Source organism: Syngnathus floridae, chromosome 9 (genome assembly GCF_059516105.1).
Source record: "Syngnathus floridae isolate MCC-2025c chromosome 9, RoL_Sflo_1.0, whole genome shotgun sequence".
Taxonomy (NCBI): domain Eukaryota; kingdom Metazoa; phylum Chordata; class Actinopteri; order Syngnathiformes; family Syngnathidae; genus Syngnathus; species Syngnathus floridae.
In genome coordinates this window covers 1,739,738-1,756,102 of record NC_142421.1, presented here as the reverse complement: position 1 = coordinate 1,756,102, position 16,365 = coordinate 1,739,738, and the positions used below count along the sequence as shown (strand labels likewise).

At 45.0% G+C, this 16,365-nt stretch overlaps 2 protein-coding genes across 9 annotated transcripts in view; both read left to right on the top strand.

Moving 5' to 3' along the window:
* zmiz1a (zinc finger, MIZ-type containing 1a) overlaps positions 1 to 12,962 on the top strand; it is a 110,261-nt gene extending 97,299 nt beyond the window's left edge. For 5 of the 7 annotated variants that reach the window (XM_088385562.1, XM_088385563.1, XM_088385561.1 and 2 more), the window contains 18 exons: positions 4,133 to 4,268; positions 5,286 to 5,400; positions 5,485 to 5,705; positions 5,874 to 6,075; positions 6,165 to 6,446; positions 6,525 to 6,701; positions 6,781 to 6,849; positions 6,918 to 7,077; positions 7,178 to 7,319; positions 7,649 to 7,859; positions 7,975 to 8,080; positions 8,282 to 8,442; positions 8,527 to 8,594; positions 8,690 to 8,758; positions 8,835 to 9,121; positions 9,298 to 9,512; positions 9,888 to 10,160; positions 10,540 to 12,962. In XM_088385562.1, the coding sequence (XP_088241688.1) occupies positions 4,133 to 4,268; positions 5,286 to 5,400; positions 5,485 to 5,705; positions 5,874 to 6,075; positions 6,165 to 6,446; positions 6,525 to 6,701; positions 6,781 to 6,849; positions 6,918 to 7,077; positions 7,178 to 7,319; positions 7,649 to 7,859; positions 7,975 to 8,080; positions 8,282 to 8,442; positions 8,527 to 8,594; positions 8,690 to 8,758; positions 8,835 to 9,121; positions 9,298 to 9,512; positions 9,888 to 10,160; positions 10,540 to 10,647 (3,002 nt within the window). In that variant the 3' untranslated portion in view covers positions 10,648 to 12,962. The other 2 variants (XM_088385566.1, XM_088385567.1) reach the window with 2 other exon arrangements.
* A 550-nt stretch (positions 12,963 to 13,512) lies between these two features.
* On the top strand, positions 13,513 to 16,289 carry ppifa (peptidylprolyl isomerase Fa). Of its 2 annotated transcripts, none has more exons than XM_088385572.1 (6): positions 13,513 to 13,734; positions 13,800 to 13,875; positions 13,941 to 14,029; positions 14,122 to 14,218; positions 14,697 to 14,772; positions 15,375 to 16,289. In XM_088385572.1, exons 1-6 carry the CDS (start codon positions 13,591 to 13,593, stop codon positions 15,508 to 15,510), a joined length of 618 nt encoding a protein of 205 aa, XP_088241698.1. In that variant the 5' UTR covers positions 13,513 to 13,590; the 3' UTR covers positions 15,511 to 16,289. The 2 variants fall into 2 exon arrangements, with proteins under 2 accessions (XP_088241698.1, XP_088241699.1); XM_088385573.1 differs by having other exon boundaries at positions 13,514 to 13,734; positions 13,845 to 13,875.
* The last annotated feature ends 76 nt before the right edge of the window (positions 16,290 to 16,365 follow it).

Below are 16,365 nucleotides of genomic sequence, written 5' to 3'. Positions count from 1 at the left end.
TTCCCCCCCTCTGTGCGCTCATGTCTGTTGTCCTGCCAGAGGTCACGGATGAAATTCTCCTCAGAGGTCCTAGCAATGCATTCAAAAGCATTTTTCGGGGGAGGGGGTTGCACATTTTTACAAGTCTTTAAAATGGTGTTAGTCGTTCCATTCCAAGTCTGGTTTCTGTCAGCTGTTCAATTTGATGGCTGAACAGAGAGGAGGCGGGGCAGGATGAGGGCGGGGGCATCACTGCTTAAATGGCTTCCATCACATTCCCGCAAAAAAAAAAAAAAGCATGACTCCCCCCCTCCCTCATCCACGGGATTTTATTATCCCTCCATTTTGCATAATATTGAGCGCCCACACGGCGTAGCTCTACCTGCCAGTGTTTTTACGGATGTTTCCTTTAATCATCCCACACATTGTCTCTCAGGGCTGCTTTGTTTGTTGCTGCACATTTTCCATGTAGTCTTTTTGCTCTTTTGTCCGTGTTTATCAGCACAAATACAATCGAGCCGCATGCACTTGTACGTGTTTTTGTTATCAAAGCTCATCACCGGCGCGTTGGAAAATAGTGTAAATGGAGTCAAGGTGCGAGCACAGGCGCTGCTGCACTGGCGATAAGAGTGCTGGCATACTGTCAGTGTGTGAAGTTAATGCACCGAGATGAATTAATACTTCCATTATGGTTTCTGTCCAGCCCAGTTACTGTCATATCCCACCTAGCTAAAGGTGTTTTGGGATTTCACGGAAGTTACAAAACAGGAACTCGTGTTTTTTCCACATATGTATTATTTTATTTCCCCACCCAAAAAGAAATTTTAAAACAACTGTACCATTAGCACTTCAAAATGTATTTTCAGGTTGTCATTTTCATGCCAGAGCAACAGATGACGCTGTGATCCCTAACTATAAGGCCATTTTATTTGATTTGGACTGATAGTGTAGTGTTACAAACATCAAGAATGACTAAATAGAAATAGAAAATTGTGAATAGATTTAAACATTTATCTTTAATATGACCTACTTTATATGACACTGACTAATTCTACATTTCTCTGGTGGCAATTTCACCTCCTGTTCTTGATTATATGGATCTCATGTGGCAGATTATGGATTTTTCTTGCAGCTTTTTACCTTTAAATTACACATTGAAGTAGCAAATGTAAAAGGCACTTGAATACTGGGCAATCATTATATTCTCAAGGTTTATTGTTGTAAAAAAACCAAAAATACACTTTGATTAGTTCTAAAGGCCTGAGAGAGTGCCATTTATTACCCCGCCGTGCTCTTCAAGTTGAAGCAAATCAGTCTCCAAAGAGTTGTCATGTTTTCAAATGCATGAATGTAGCCAGCGATAAGTGCTTCTTGTTATGTTTGTGCAAAGGCATTTCCTCTGTGACGTAAATCGGGACTGCAGAGAAGAAAATTACATTGTGGAGTTCAGCCGATGTTTATATGACATTCATGACATTGTATAATCAGCGCTTTACAGCAACTTTTATCGTCGGTTCCTTCAACTCGCGACGTGCTCGGAAGCTCGTGAACATTTTTCACCGGCGTTGCCCCTCAATCGGAGCACGTCCGAAACTGAAGGCTCAATAGAAACATCCAGAAATTCAAGCCTGGCTACGTGAGGCGATAATCTATTCCCAGATCTCTCCCGTTGCTTTATTTACTCACAACGAGCAAGCGTTTACTTGTACCCGATTGCAAATCGGCCTGAGAAAATGATATTTACACATGCACCGCCATGCTGTCTTCCCCTCATTACACAACGGTTGTCCCTCTTCTTGTTTTCATTTAAGCGTCTTACTTATACACGAGGAAAGACCAAGCGCTGTGGAGGCTCTCAGCTTGCATTCACGAGTACGTATCGCTCGTAACTGCATTTGACTGACAATCAATAACCGTAAGGGGTTTTGTTGAGGGATGATTTTTATAAAGCCTTTCAAGTAAACTGTTTGCTCGGTCGGTACGTATTCTTCCGCTTCTGTTTTTGTTGAACTCTTTCCCTCATGTACAGTTTTGTAAAGGCATTTGTTTCCTGTCACTGTTCTTGCAGTCTTGGCTGTGATGTCACTCAGTGAGTGAGTGAGTGTTTTTGTTGTTACTATCACAACCTGATCTGCAGCGCTACCTGATCTGTAGGGAAGGTTGTTCGTGGTGCTTTATTGATGATTTTTAGCTTTGTTTGTTTTTTTGGGGTAGCATAACTAACTCAATTCAGCACAAGGAATTGACAGAATAAAATATTTTGGCTTTACACAATCAGGATTTTGGAGCTGATTAGCAAGTTGGGATAAAAAATGATCAGAAGATGGACCATTCTATCCCATCTGTTTAAACGTGTGTTTTTATTGTCGGCCTCTGCTGTTTGCGTAATATTGAGAGTGGCTCCGCCCACAAATAGCCCAAAATTTGCACATAATTGACGCCTATTGAAATGCATTGGGGAAAAATGACAACAGATTTATATATTTCAATATTTGCCTGATGTAGAAATTCACGACCTAAGTAGTCTTAAAAGTGACATTTTGTTTTGTTCGGCATAAATTATTGCCAACAAAAATAACCACAATGAGGTTATCTTACATGAACATTGTAACTTACTCAGATTTTGACATCTCAGGGATTTTCTTTTTCTTCTTTACCCTCAAGCATCTTCGCACAGAGTCAGGGAACTTTGCTTTTAAATGATAATACGAAGGAAATGATGCCAGATTTTACCCCGAGCAGGTGTGAATGTCACCATACGGCATGAGGTAGTGGTGTTGGCAGGGCTTTTAACACCGGTGACTGGGAGGTGAAGACAAGGCCACACGCTGAGCTAACCCCCTTCACTAAATATGCACGTTACCCCACGGCGAACCCCTCGCTCCGTTATGAATGACTCGCGGCGTTTCGTCGCAAAAAGTCATGAGTCACCGCCGCTCTTCCTCTCAGCCGGAGCGACAGCAGCGATGGCTCGGAGCTGACGTTTAAGTCTAAATGGCGGGTTAGCAGCTTGAAGAGTCAGCGGCCGAGTGTGGAGGTGGTGATTTAGTGGAGAGATAAGCGCCGCGTAATAGCAGGGTGGAATAATTCCTCCTAAACGAGAAGGCTTGGCACTCTCCGCCCACAGGGACAAAGAACGCTCTCTTTCTTTCAGTCCTTTTGCTGTTTCTGTTTTGGTTGCACACTTGATTTGCACATCTGCTTATTTTTAAACACAATGTTGGATTGAAGCACTTCTGCAATTCCGTTTGAACCGAGAACGACGAGATGATTGACACAACAATAGCAAAGTTCACTCCTGGCAAAAACAAATACGTTGAAAAGATTGTAGCAAATTGACACACTTATTGAAAAAAAATGTTTTCTTTTTTACATTTGCACTATGTATTTAATACATATTCAATACTATTCAAAAATCCATCCCCTCCAAAAGGTTTCTTTTCTCTCATTGACAGCTCTCTGGTCTTCCTGTTTGCTTAACAGCAAATGCAATTTTCACAGGAGCAAGCCAAAGCCAAAAGCAAGCACTATCTAATGTTTGAGCAATCAATCTAAAAGCCAACTCGCAACATCCATCAGTCACCAAGACTTGGCTCACTGCAAAAAGCGTGTGGTTTCAAACCACATCTAGATGAAATAAAAGCAAAAAAAACAAAGGCCGTTGCCGTTTCAATACTTTTGTTTTTGTTATTCGGTAATATAACATGACATCATTGCTGTGTGAAGAATTGCGAGTTTATATTAATGTATTTAATTCTTATATCAATGTGTCGTTAAATATACATGTTTACAGTTTTTAATTTATTATTCACGGTTTAACAATCTTCTTTTATTCTCCTTATTTATGGAGGTTCCATTTCAAAGTCTGCAGATTACAGAAGTTGGTTTTACAATTATGCAATCAATAAAACCGTCTGGCCACCTGGCTGTTTGCGAGGAAAGACGTAACCTGCGAGCCAACAAACCAATAGTTTGCCTTGCAGGAGGTCTGAGCTGTCTTTTGATGAGGTCATTAAAGCCTGGCTGGTCTTTTGAGTCAGGCCGCCCTCTAGAGGCTGGAGCAAGATGACAAGTCATGGAGGAAATGAAAGGCGCCGCGGTTCAATCAGGAAGTCTTAACGCATATGTTGTTTGTGTGTTGTCGTCCTCGCAGCCCTGCTGTCGTCGTGGTGCGAGGAGCTGGGTCGTCTGCTCCTGCTGCGTCACCAGAAGAACAGGCAGAACGAATCGCAGGGGAAAGTGCCCATGCAGCCCAGCATGAACAGCATGAAGGCTGGCCTCACGCACAGGTCAGTCTGCAAATAAGCCAAAAGTAACTCGTTGCAGCTCTCCAAGCGTTTCTTGAAAGTGGATTTGGATCTTCACCCGGTCATTCGGGTCATATCAACGATGGAGAAAGTCGAACAAAAGATTGACTTGGTTATTATTACGATTTTTAAATACTATATTTTGAAAGAGCCACAACATTGTCAAACCTTTTCTCCCAATTTTACGTTTTTATTTAAATCCACCTCTTGATTGTGATTTGCTTGACTAAACTATTCTGTTGAAGCCAGTGCTTATGTAGTCTTCAAGGACACACAGGATTTGCATTTTTTGGAGTGCAGGCAGAATTACTTTGAAGGGTGCTGAGCAGATTTAAAGAGGGGGACCAGCAGGGAAGACTTAAGTCATGTTTTTGGAGAACATGGTGTGCTCATGGCACTCAATCAAATCAGGAGGGTTTAAGTCAAACACATATAAAAAGGAAAAGAAAGACAGGCGCACTTTGCCAAGATTCCTGCTCGCAGGATCTTTGGTGTTCCCGTTGGAGGAAATATTGAACATGTCATTCATCCCGAGCTGTAACCTCGGAGCAAAAACAAGCTCCCATCCAAAAATAGCAGCTTCTCCTGCACCCTGCGCTTGGCCACTTGCCTCTCCCCATCTGGTTGTTTATTGGATGGAACTCGCCGCTCGGATTGTTTTGGATAGGAATGCCTGGCATTCCGAGCCATCGGACAAACCCAAAGCCTTTTTCAACAAGTCATGTTGAACTTGTTCCTTTTTTAAGGAGGTGCCTATCAGCACATACTCTGGCGCTGAGGTCTTGTTGTGAAAGGGATCTTTTCGTTGCCCAACACTTTTGGCACTGTGGCTAAAGCAGTTTACTTTTTTTTTTTTTTTTTTGGGTAGCTGTTTTCCTCTGCTGCACCTACCTAGCTACCTCACAATTTTTTGGGGTCTTAGTTATTTTCTTAGTATTCATTAACTTGAATCACCTTGTTTGAAAATTGAGAGTAACAGTGTCATCGTCTGTTCTCCAGCGATGGCTCCTTCCCCTACGACTCTGTCCCCTGGCAACAAAACCCTAACCAGCCCCCTGGGTCATTGTCTGTGGTTACAACAGTGTGGGGCGTCACCAACACATCGCAGAGCCAGGTAGGTCCCCCCCACCCCCGCATGTCCGCCTCACTTCTTTCGCCTGTCGCTTCACCAAAACAATCACCCTCCGATTCAATCCAGGTTCTGGGGAACCCGATGGCCAACAGCAATAATCCCATGAATCCCGGTGGCAACCCCATGGCGTCGGGGATGTCGGCCAGCGCGGGGGGGCTCAACTCTCCGCAGTTCAGCGGGCAGCAGCAGCAGTTCCCCAGCAAAGGCGGCTCCAACCAGCAGTACATGCAGCAGGGCATGTACAGCAGGCCCGCGTATCCCGGAGGTCCTGGAGGATACAGCGGCAGGTAAGAAAGAAGCTCAATCCCATCTTCCTTACCTGCGGAAGCATTTGATGCAAAAATAAAATAAAAAATCCTAAAATGGACTGTCACCAAAAAAAAAGTCAATTTTCCATTTGTTAGCAATTAGCAATCCCAAACTGCTGCAACACTAACATGTATGACTTCCTCCAGTTACTCTGGAGGCCCCAACCCGCCTCCTGGAGGTATGGGCATGGCCTCCCACACGCGTCCATCCGGCGACTTTACGCAACCGGCCGCTGCCGCCGCCGCCGCTGCTGTCGCTGCGGCTGCTGCTACGGCGACCGCCACGGCAACGGCCACTGTGGCGGCGCTACAGGAGACGCAGAATAAAGACATGAACCAGTATGGACAGGTACGGTTCTCTCAACATGTCGTTTGGAGAGCTCCTTGAACAAAAAAAAACGTGGTCGGGACGCTTACACCTTATGTTCTTGCCTCCAGCTGTGTTCATCCTTCCAAATGGGTCCCGCCCAGGCCTATAACAGTCAGTTCATGAACCAGCCAGGTCCACGAGGACCCCCCGGAGGGATGAATCCCGCCAGCATGGGTTCAGGGATGAACAACCCGAACATGAGCGGGCCTCCCATGGGCATGACTCAGGCCCGGACCCCCGGCATGGGACCTTTCGGAGCTCACGGCCAGCGGATGCCCCAGCAGGGCTACCCGGGGGGACCTCGGCAAGGCATCCCCATGCAGGGGATGAAGCGGCCGTATCCCGGCGAGGTGAGTGGCCGCCCTGCCGCACCTGTCTGTGTCCGTATGCTCTTCGTGCTCATGTCGTGCTTGAATGTCCTTCCCTAGGCCGGCTACGGGGGTCAGTACGGACCTAACAGTCAGTTCCCGCCACAGCAGGGACAGTACCCGACTCCCAACGCTTCTCGACCCTTGCCTTCGCCCAACTACCCGGGCCAGAGGATGCCCGTCCAGCAGGGCCAAGGACAGTACCCGCCTGGCATGCCCATAGGCCAATACTACAAGGTGGGATAAAACTGTTTGTTATCGAGATCGGCAAGGGATGATCTTCATTTCAAATGTATCCATGGGGATTATTTTGCAGCAAGAGCCGTTTAACGGGCAGAGCACCAACTTCTCGGGTGGCGGCTACTCATATGGGCAAGGAAATGGGGTAAGTTGTTAAATGGTCTTATTTCATGAATGGATTTCAACTAATATTTGTTTGCCTTTTTCTTCCAGCCCCCCAGGCCCGGTAACTACCCTCACTCGCCAGTACCTGGCAACCCCACACCACCCATGACGCCCGGAAGTAGTATTCCACCATACTTGTCGCCAAACCAGGACGTGAAGCCCCCGTTCCCACCTGACATGAAACCAAATATGACAGCGCTTCCTCCTTGTGAGTAAACCGCACATAAATTGCTGCAAAATAAAAGTACGATATAAGGATAATTGGCCCATATTTTATTTGTTTAAAATATTACTTTTTGGGCTCCCAGCTATGACCAACGAGGAGCTGCGGCTGACGTTCCCAGTCCGAGACGGCGTGGTGTTGGAGCCGTTCCGCCTGGAGCACAACCTGGCTGTCAGTAACCATGTCTTCCACCTGCGGCCGTCCGTCCACCAGACCCTCATGTGGAGGTAACGGGGCTCGCTTTAAAAGCAAAAAAGAGTGTCCACTTTTTTGTTGTTATCGGGGGTAAAATGATTGCACATGTGAAGAGCAACAAGACAGGAGCCGAGCATTTTAATTGCTAGCGTATGAAAAAAATGGGAACTAAATGTCATCAGATCAAAGAAAAGCACAGCACATGATAACCTAACCGAGAAAACCACAAAATGTCGACAAGTGGAAACAATGTTTTTGTCGCCCTTCTTTTGTGGGATGTTTCCAAGTGATGAATGAATTGCAGATGAAGCAGAAAACTTTCTCAGTGATGCTAAACATTGCAAATCCATCACCTCCGCAGGTCAGACCTGGAACTGCAATTCAAGTGCTACCACCACGAGGACAGGCAGATGAACACCAACTGGCCGGCGTCGGTCCAGGTCAGCGTCAACGCCACGCCGCTCACCATCGAGCGAGGCGACAACAAGACCTCCCACAAGCCCTTGCACCTGAAACACGTGTGCCAGCCGGGAAGGAACACCATCCAGATCACCGTCACCGCCTGCTGTTGCGTGAGTGCGGCTCACCAATCTGGAGAGAGGCCATATTTAGAGGGACAAAAACATCAGCCGCTGTGAGGATTGGACTTGAATACGTGTGTGTTTGTTTGTGTGTTTTGCTTTGCAGTCGCATCTGTTTGTGCTGCAGCTGGTCCACAGGCCATCTGTGCGCTCCGTCCTCCAGGGGCTCCTAAAGAAGAGGCTCCTTCCCGCGGAACACTGCATCACCAAAAGTACGCCACCGTGTGCTAATATCTCAATTACCCCCCGACACCTGCTGCTTTTCATGCTTTCAATATGTTCCCACAAGGGCGGGCTGTGCATTTGCTACTCGGGCTTTTCGGTTAGAGAAATGAAATAAAGCCAATGGACTTTGAGACGAAATAAATTCAAAGGAACGGATACTCAAATGAATGTTTCCTCTCTTTTTGCAGTCAAGAGGAACTTCAGCAGTGTGGCAGCCTCGGCGGGCAGCACCACCCTCAACGGGGAGGACGGCGTGGAGCAGACGGCCATCAAAGTGTCGCTCAAGTGTCCCATCACCTTCCGCCGCATCCAGCTCCCGGCGCGAGGCCATGACTGCAAACACGTGCAGGTTTGCGCATATCAAAGAGCCGTTCGTAGAAATTCATTCATTCCTAGAAATAAGTGCTCATGATGTCATTTGCAACGTCTGCAGTGCTTCGACCTGGAGTCTTACCTGCAGCTAAACTGTGAGAGAGGCACATGGAGGTGTCCAGTTTGCAAGTATGCCAACAAGTTTTCACTTTGAAAAGATTTCTATCTTCAAAATAGTGGCCTCTGTTAGTAACTGAAAAAAAATCATGTTTGCCTCCCTGCAGTAAAACAGCATTACTCGAGGGTCTCGAAGTGGACCAGTACATGTGGGGGATCCTCAATGCCATCCAAAAGTAAGTTGCGACAACAAGCTACGTCATGTCAGGTCACCACTTTGAACTAACGCGCTACCCATTGCTTCGTCAACAGTTCAGAGTTCGAGGAGGTCACGATCGACCCGACGTGCAGCTGGCGGCCCGTGGCCATCAAGTCTGAGCTGCACATCAAAGAGGACCCCGACGGGCCGCTGGCAAAGCGCTTCAAGACCATGAGCCCCAGTCAGATGACCATGCCCAACGTGATGGAAATGATCGCCCAGCTAGGGCCTGGAAGCGGGCCAGGGGCCGGCCACGGTGCTGGACCCGGTCCCAGCCCTTATCCCCCGCATCATCCCGGCCAACATGCCAGTGGGAATGGAGGAGATTACCCGGGAGCAGGTAATGAAAAACTGTGGGATCACAAAAGAGAGTTTGCAATTCCTATCCAGGGGAACCTCAAAAGTCAAACAAACAAGCTCTTCTAATGTCAACTCATGTTTTATTAGTCATCCCACTGTGGTTATACAGTACACATGCCATGAGGTCACTGAATCTGTTTATTTTGGTCTATGAAGGCCACCCTTACCACAGCCAAGGGAACTTTGACTTCCCTCATGGGAACCCATCTGGAGGCGGCGGCGGCGGTGGTGGTGGTGGAGGAGGGGGAGGAGGAATAGGGGGTCCCCCTATGAGTGACTTCATCCACGGCCCGCAGCTTTCCCACCCGCCAGATGGGCCTAGCGGTCTTCTGTCCCAGGACAAGTCCCTCAACCACGGCATGAATGACACGGTAAGTAGCGCTGATGCTACTTTACATTGAGGCTGAGGATACAAGAGGTTCAGGAGGCTGCGTTTGAAATCGCTTACTTATCCGACACCCGAGTACTCGAGCAGAACTAGAAAATGCGCAACTCTCTATATAGAGCAGTCAAAAAGCAGTTGATGAGAGGCTGAGATTTTGCTTGGTGGGCCGAGGCCGGACGGCCGGCCGGACGTGTGCGCTCATATGCTCACCATAAAGTGTTGCAGCTGTATGTGTCTACTCATCACAGCTTCCATTTTCAAGGGCCCGGTTCACATTAGTCACGCTGCGACTCATATCACTCTTCCCCTCTCGACACATCTCTCTCTCTCCATCTGCTGTCTTCCTCTCTGGCTCCCGCAGATGTCCCATCCCGATCCGTCCCATAACTCCATGCAGCCGGGCTTGCATGCTTCTCCCCACCCCGGTGGCCTATCGGGGCCCTCCTTGCATCACGGCGGCAACGGCCAATCGGGGCCGCCCTTGCATCACGGCGGCGGTGGGCCGTCGTCGTCGTCGCAGCCGCCTCGCCCGCCGCCGCAGCCTCAGCCGCCCGGCCAGAACGCTCACCCGCACGCCGATCTGACGTTTAACCCCTCGTCAGATGGCCCGGACATGCCCGAACCTTCGCTGGATGTAAGTGTGTGTGTGTGTGTGTTTGTTTGTGTGGTCACCTCAAGCGCATCAGATGAAGCTTGATGTGGCAAAAACACAGTTAAAAGGAAGTAATGACTCGGGATGGGGGAGAACCCGAACCATGTATCAGTATCGGGCCGATAGGGTTTTTCTTGAAGGTATCTATGAAAGGCAAAAAAACTTTACATGGTGTGCACAGTTTTGCAACCACCTTAACCATCTCAAAGCAACACCACTGATGCTATTTGTTAGCCCGTCAATAGCATTTCCCACTATGTGTTAGCGTTATGCTAACGATGGTTTGTATTTTCATACTTTTCGCCTCCTTCACTTTTATGGCAAACATCCTAATTGTTCCCATTTTTCGGGTCGTCCACAGCTGCTTCCAGAGTTGGCCAACCCGGACGAGCTCCTCTCGTACCTGGATCCTCCCGACCTTCCGGCCAACAGCAATGATGACCTTCTCTCTCTCTTTGAAAATAACTAACCTCCCCCCTGACCCCGATCCCCACTTCCTCCTTTCGAGCTCACCTCACAGGGCGACGCGTTTGACTGTCCGGTCCACAGACCCGTCGCCCGCCTCCCACTTTGACACTTGAGACTGCTTCCTATGCGCACACGTGCACACTGTCTTTCTAGAAGATGTGCTGCATTGGACGGTGGAAAGAAAAACAAAAAAAAAGAGGGGACGGTAACGCCGCTCATCCCGGCACATGTCTTTTTGTGTAAAATCCACCAACAGCATCCCCGGCCTCAAAAAAAAGGCAACATCATGCATATGTATATAGTTGATATACATGTCTATGATACCTAATCAAGTGTGCAGCTATTACTATCATCACCTGTAAACGACAAAAGCCAGGAGACAAGGAAAAGCTTTTCTTTCTTTTTTTTATTTTATTTTATATCTAAGCATGATTTGGCTTTTGTGGAAAAAAAAATCTTGTATGTGTGTGTGTTTTCGTCCACTTTTTCAAACGTGTTCTTCCAAGACGGCAGCACATGCCGCGACCTTTGAACCCCCCCTTCCCCCTCCAGAGTGCACACGGCAAATGGAGCGCACGACCTCACTGAACGGACGAGTGGTCGTGCGGTGTGTGTGTGTGTATGTGTGTGTGTGTGTGTGTGTGTGTGTGGTCATCCCGCCTGCAGCATATGTAAAATGGGGAGCAAATCCACCGCCATGTTCTTCTTCCACCCCGCAGACGCTCTATTTATTATCACTTCTCACTCTTCCACATCTTTTTGTTTTCTTTGCAATTGTGCCAATGTGTAAACATTGTTTATCCAATCTATATTTATTGCTTTAGTACATCTGTCATTTTTTTTTACATCGTTGTCATTGTCATGTGCTTTTTTTTCCCTCTCCGTCCCGTGTCACCAAAGCTGATATTTCCTATTTTTTGTTACTATTTGAATGCAGCATACCCCATAGTCATACAGCCTCCCTTTTTTGTGCGTGCACAACTGTTGTATATACGCTTTGTGAATACTTTGTGACTGTGCAGTGATGTGCCCATCGATTACTGTCAACTAGACATGGTACTGTGTGTGTCACGCTCACTCTCACACACACACACACATACACATATACAAATACTGTACTCACAAACCCACTTCCGGACTGTTCCAAATGCACTCTGGCCTTGTATCGTGTGTGTCAGTGTATATTTCCCCCCCTTGTCATCCTTTCATTTTTGTTTTTTATTTTAAATGTCATGTGTTGGTATTGTGTCTAAAATATGTGTAAAAGCAGCTTAGAGGTCCAAATCCCCATCTTCTCCCCAAAAATAGTATATATAGTACACATATATACATTAATTGGATACTTTTAAACAACAAAATATTTGTTGCGAAAAATGCCTATTTTGTGTATTTTAACCACCATTTTTTTCCCTTCTCGTTTGATGCAGTCAGTGAAGTTCAAAATATATTTGTTTTCACCCCCATAATAGTTTTTTTTTTTAAATCCTTTTTATGCAAACCAAATATGATTTACTTTACTTGTCGAATATTCCTTTGAGTTTCAATGTAAGACGATGCACTGCCGCATTGGGATACGCCCTACACAGTCATGTTTGCATCCAAATTGTACTGTCCACTTTTAGCCAATGAGAGAAAAATTGATGCAAAAGAGAAAAGCAAGAGTGGATTGCGAGGTTGTGACTGTAAGGGGATGTGCGTGCGTGTGCGCGCGCGCGCATGTGTGTAAATAATGTAAATGACAAATAGAGACCCATTAACAGAAATGTATTCATTTTTCTCCAGAGGGAGTGTGCATAGTGTATTTAGAATTTGTAAAGCTTGCATCCTTCTGTCAGACGTCCCAATTGAAATCATGTTTGACGATCGCAGACCTCGCTCACCTCGCCTGTTCATTCATGTAAATGACTTTATGTAAGCCCTCCCTTGCATGGAGGGGGGGCCCACGACACAAAATACATTTTTTCCCCTTTGTGTAATTATTCTGTGTATTTCTCTATGGCCTGTGTACTTTATAAAGGTGCTACAAAATGGTTCACGCCCTTCATTAGGACTTGGAGACAAAGCTTTAGCGTTTGTAAAGGAAAAAAGAAGTCATCATGTCCAATTTATAGTTTTTATGCAATTTGGCAAACAACACTATAAAGGTACAATCTGAAGTGATTGGCACAACAAGTGGCAGTTGTCTTTCTCTCTCTTGGTGTCAGTTCATATTGGTCAGACAAACATTGTGATTTTTAGTCTTGCAAATCTGTATGTAGTTAGATGACGTGACATCCTAATATTTATCTAATAAATATGTATTTCGATGAAACACAATGTTGGACGTGCCTCTTGATACTCAAATTTAACTGTTTCTAAACTGTAATATACACAGAAAATTTGTTTTAAGTATTATTTGGGGCTTGACTAGTCACTGTCACGATAGGAGATACTGCTAATTTATTTCACACTCATGGTTTGCACAAGTTCTTTAATTCATTTCAGAAAATAAAATGTCACAGGGATATGGTGTAAAATGCCCTATCACCAACTACACAACTTGTATTATATATATATATATATATATATATATATATATATATATATATATATATATATATATATATATATATATATATATATATATATATATATATAATTTGTTACAAATACATTGAATCATTTCTCAGTTAGAATTTCTCACAAGACTCACTCAGCACTGTACATGGTTAAAAAGAAAATACAGGCTACCTATGATCGTTTGATTAAAATGTAACAATAGACTTAAATTTCGTTTCATGAAGTCTAACCCAGTTAATACGTGTATTTCCAAGACGTTCTTGTATTACTTACCTCTGCCGCAAGACGTCGCTGTTAAACCTCCGCTTCCTTTTAAGACTCCATGACGTCACACGCCAGCATGGGTGTCACAGCTGCGACGTGCTAAGCTAAAGCCGAAGCTACAATGTTTGCCGTCAAAAACCGAATCAAATTCAGCCCGCTGGGCATTGCCACAGCAAGGCTGCTCTCCTCCGGTCCGGCCGAGAACCCCGTCGTGTTCCTGGACATCGAGGCGGACGGTGAGCCGCTAGGGAGGATAATCATTGAGGTAGCTCGCTCACCATCTTGATAGCATGTTTAGCCTCTTTAAAGGACCTTTAGTGTCCCCTGCAGGGCGCCTGTAAACACCATGTGATTCTTTTGGTATTGCTCTTTCAGCTCAATGCAGATGTGGTGCCAAAGACTGCAGGTAAAAACAACATTTTAAGGTCATTCCAACTGTATAAAGACTAATCAATGTGTTTTATTCCATAGAAAACTTCAGAGCTTTGTGTACAGGAGAGTATGGCTTTGGCTACAGGGGGGGTGTTTTCCACAGGATCATCCCACAGTTCATGTGTCAAGTAAGATTATTGTCATGCAGACTACAAAAGATACTTTACATGTTGTTTCTTTCAGTTTTCTTGTTGACATTGTGTGTGTGTGTTTGTCACAGGGAGGAGATTTCACCAAACACAATGGTACCGGAGGGAAATCTATCTACGGAAAAACCTTCAAGGATGAGAACTTTAAGTTAAAACACACTGGAGCAGGTGCGTTCAATATTTCCTTCAATTCTATTCTTTTTCTTTTAAGTGTTTTTCTCGTATTTGCAGTTCCACATCCACAAATTCTGCCATTTCCTGATTTTCTAACATTAATAATGCAATTAAACTGTACCATGACCCTAAGGGATGTTAATGTGAGTTGAGGGGTTTCATTTGGACAAAAGTAATCTTTTGCTGCCATCTGCTGGCATCTGAGTTCACTCCCCAAAATATCTTTGCTGTTTTTTTTTTTCTTTTAATGTCAGTTATTTCATGCTTGTTGGTGTCAATGAATACCAGGACCGGTTATTCTTTATGCAAACTTGCAAGTGCATCATATAATGCAGAGGTGCCCAAACTTTTTCACTTTTGAAATGACCAAGTCACAAAGATCTACCCACAAAACAAAATCGTGCCCAAATTAAATCTTTTTTTTTAAGCACATCTTTTTAAGATTGTGTTTATTTTCATCCATTTTGTGCAGGGACTCTGTCAATGGCCAACTCAGGCCCAAACACCAATGGATCCCAGTTCTTTATCAGCACTACAAAAACGGAATGGTAAAACTTTTTTTTATTTTTAATACATTAACATTAAGGGACCGGTCACTTCATTGGGTACATTTAACAGTGTAAAATTAACTTAACCAGGAGTTGCACAATGCATTTAATGTTGATGACATTACCATTTTGAGAACTGTAACAGAAAACCAAAAAACAACTGTTAATGAAATCAGCAAAAAAAAAAAAAAAAAAAAAGGATGAAACGCAACCTCCTGAGCTGTTCTGAAGGTCGTGAAGTGAACGAAAGCACAGATGCTGCATGAGGAGTTGCAAACCGCTCATTAGCATTCGCGGAATGCTAGGTTGGAGTTTGGCAAAGACCACTGATTAGAATGAAACCCCCCAAATTTATGTGGCTGATTTGTGGTCCAACAACAAAATAATTTGTGATAGATTTGATAATGAATTTTAATCGTTGCATATCTAATATTTTTCCCAACTACAGTATAAAGTTTTCTATTTACAAGGCAAGATTCAGTCATGTATTTTTTTTGAATTCCCATAATTGTCCATCTCGTAGTCTACCATGAAAAGTCTCCAACTTTAAAATCTCCCTGAAATATGCTTCTTGCAATCCATTTCCTATGTTTCGTCGGCAGGCTGGACGGCAAGCACGTGGTCTTTGGACAGGTAACGTCCGGTATGGACGTCGTCTCAAAAATGGAAACTTTTGGTTTACATGATGGCGGCGTGATTAAGAAAATAGTTGTGGCAGATTGCGGGCAAGTCAAATAGATTTCCACTTAGGATGAAAGGACTTCTCCGAATCGTGTGCGTCTTGTATTTCTTTCTTGTGTCATTCATCTAAAGTGATGACAAATCCAGGGTTGACCTTTTTAGTCTAAAGTGTACAATCCCCCCCGACCACTTCCTGCCAAATAAGCGGCCCATATTCCCGCTCCCTTAGTCCACTCTGAGGACATTGGCTCGTGCCCCCGCTGCGTTGCAGCCTTCCTGGAAAACAGCCAGTGGCTTTTTTTAGACACCACCGCTTCCTGTCCATCCCAGCAGGAAGTGACATCAGGTGACATCCATGCGCTGGCTCCAATCTTCCGCACCAGGAAATGTCTTTGAGCTCACACGTGTGGCTGGCAGCTGTTTATCTAGCTCATACTTTATAAAAGTAAATATTGGACTGTTTTTTTCCCCCTAACTTCCCCCCCCCTTCAAATATAAAAACGTTTGCATGCTGACCTTCCACCACCGTTTGTTTGCATTCTCACGTTGCGCGGTTGCCGTGGAGACGCTGGCACGTTGTTCCAGCTTGAGATGTAAGAAACATGACAGAATTCGGGCGCCCACCCTGCCTTTCGATACGACTGGAATGCGTGCGTGCAAACTCTGACATCTTTCCTCATTCTGAAATCTCCCCTTTCTTTGCACAATTTTGTTTTTACAATGATAAGCTTTACCATTTTATTTCTGCTTTTTCTTCATCACTTTATTATATGGAAGCTGAGTGTTAAAGCTAAAGCTGTGTGTGTGATTTGCTTTTGTAATAAATTACAGAAATCCACTTTGATCACGTTGTTATTTATGGGGTGTTTTGTGTAGACTGTCACACTAAAAGTCATGTTAAATATCACTCAG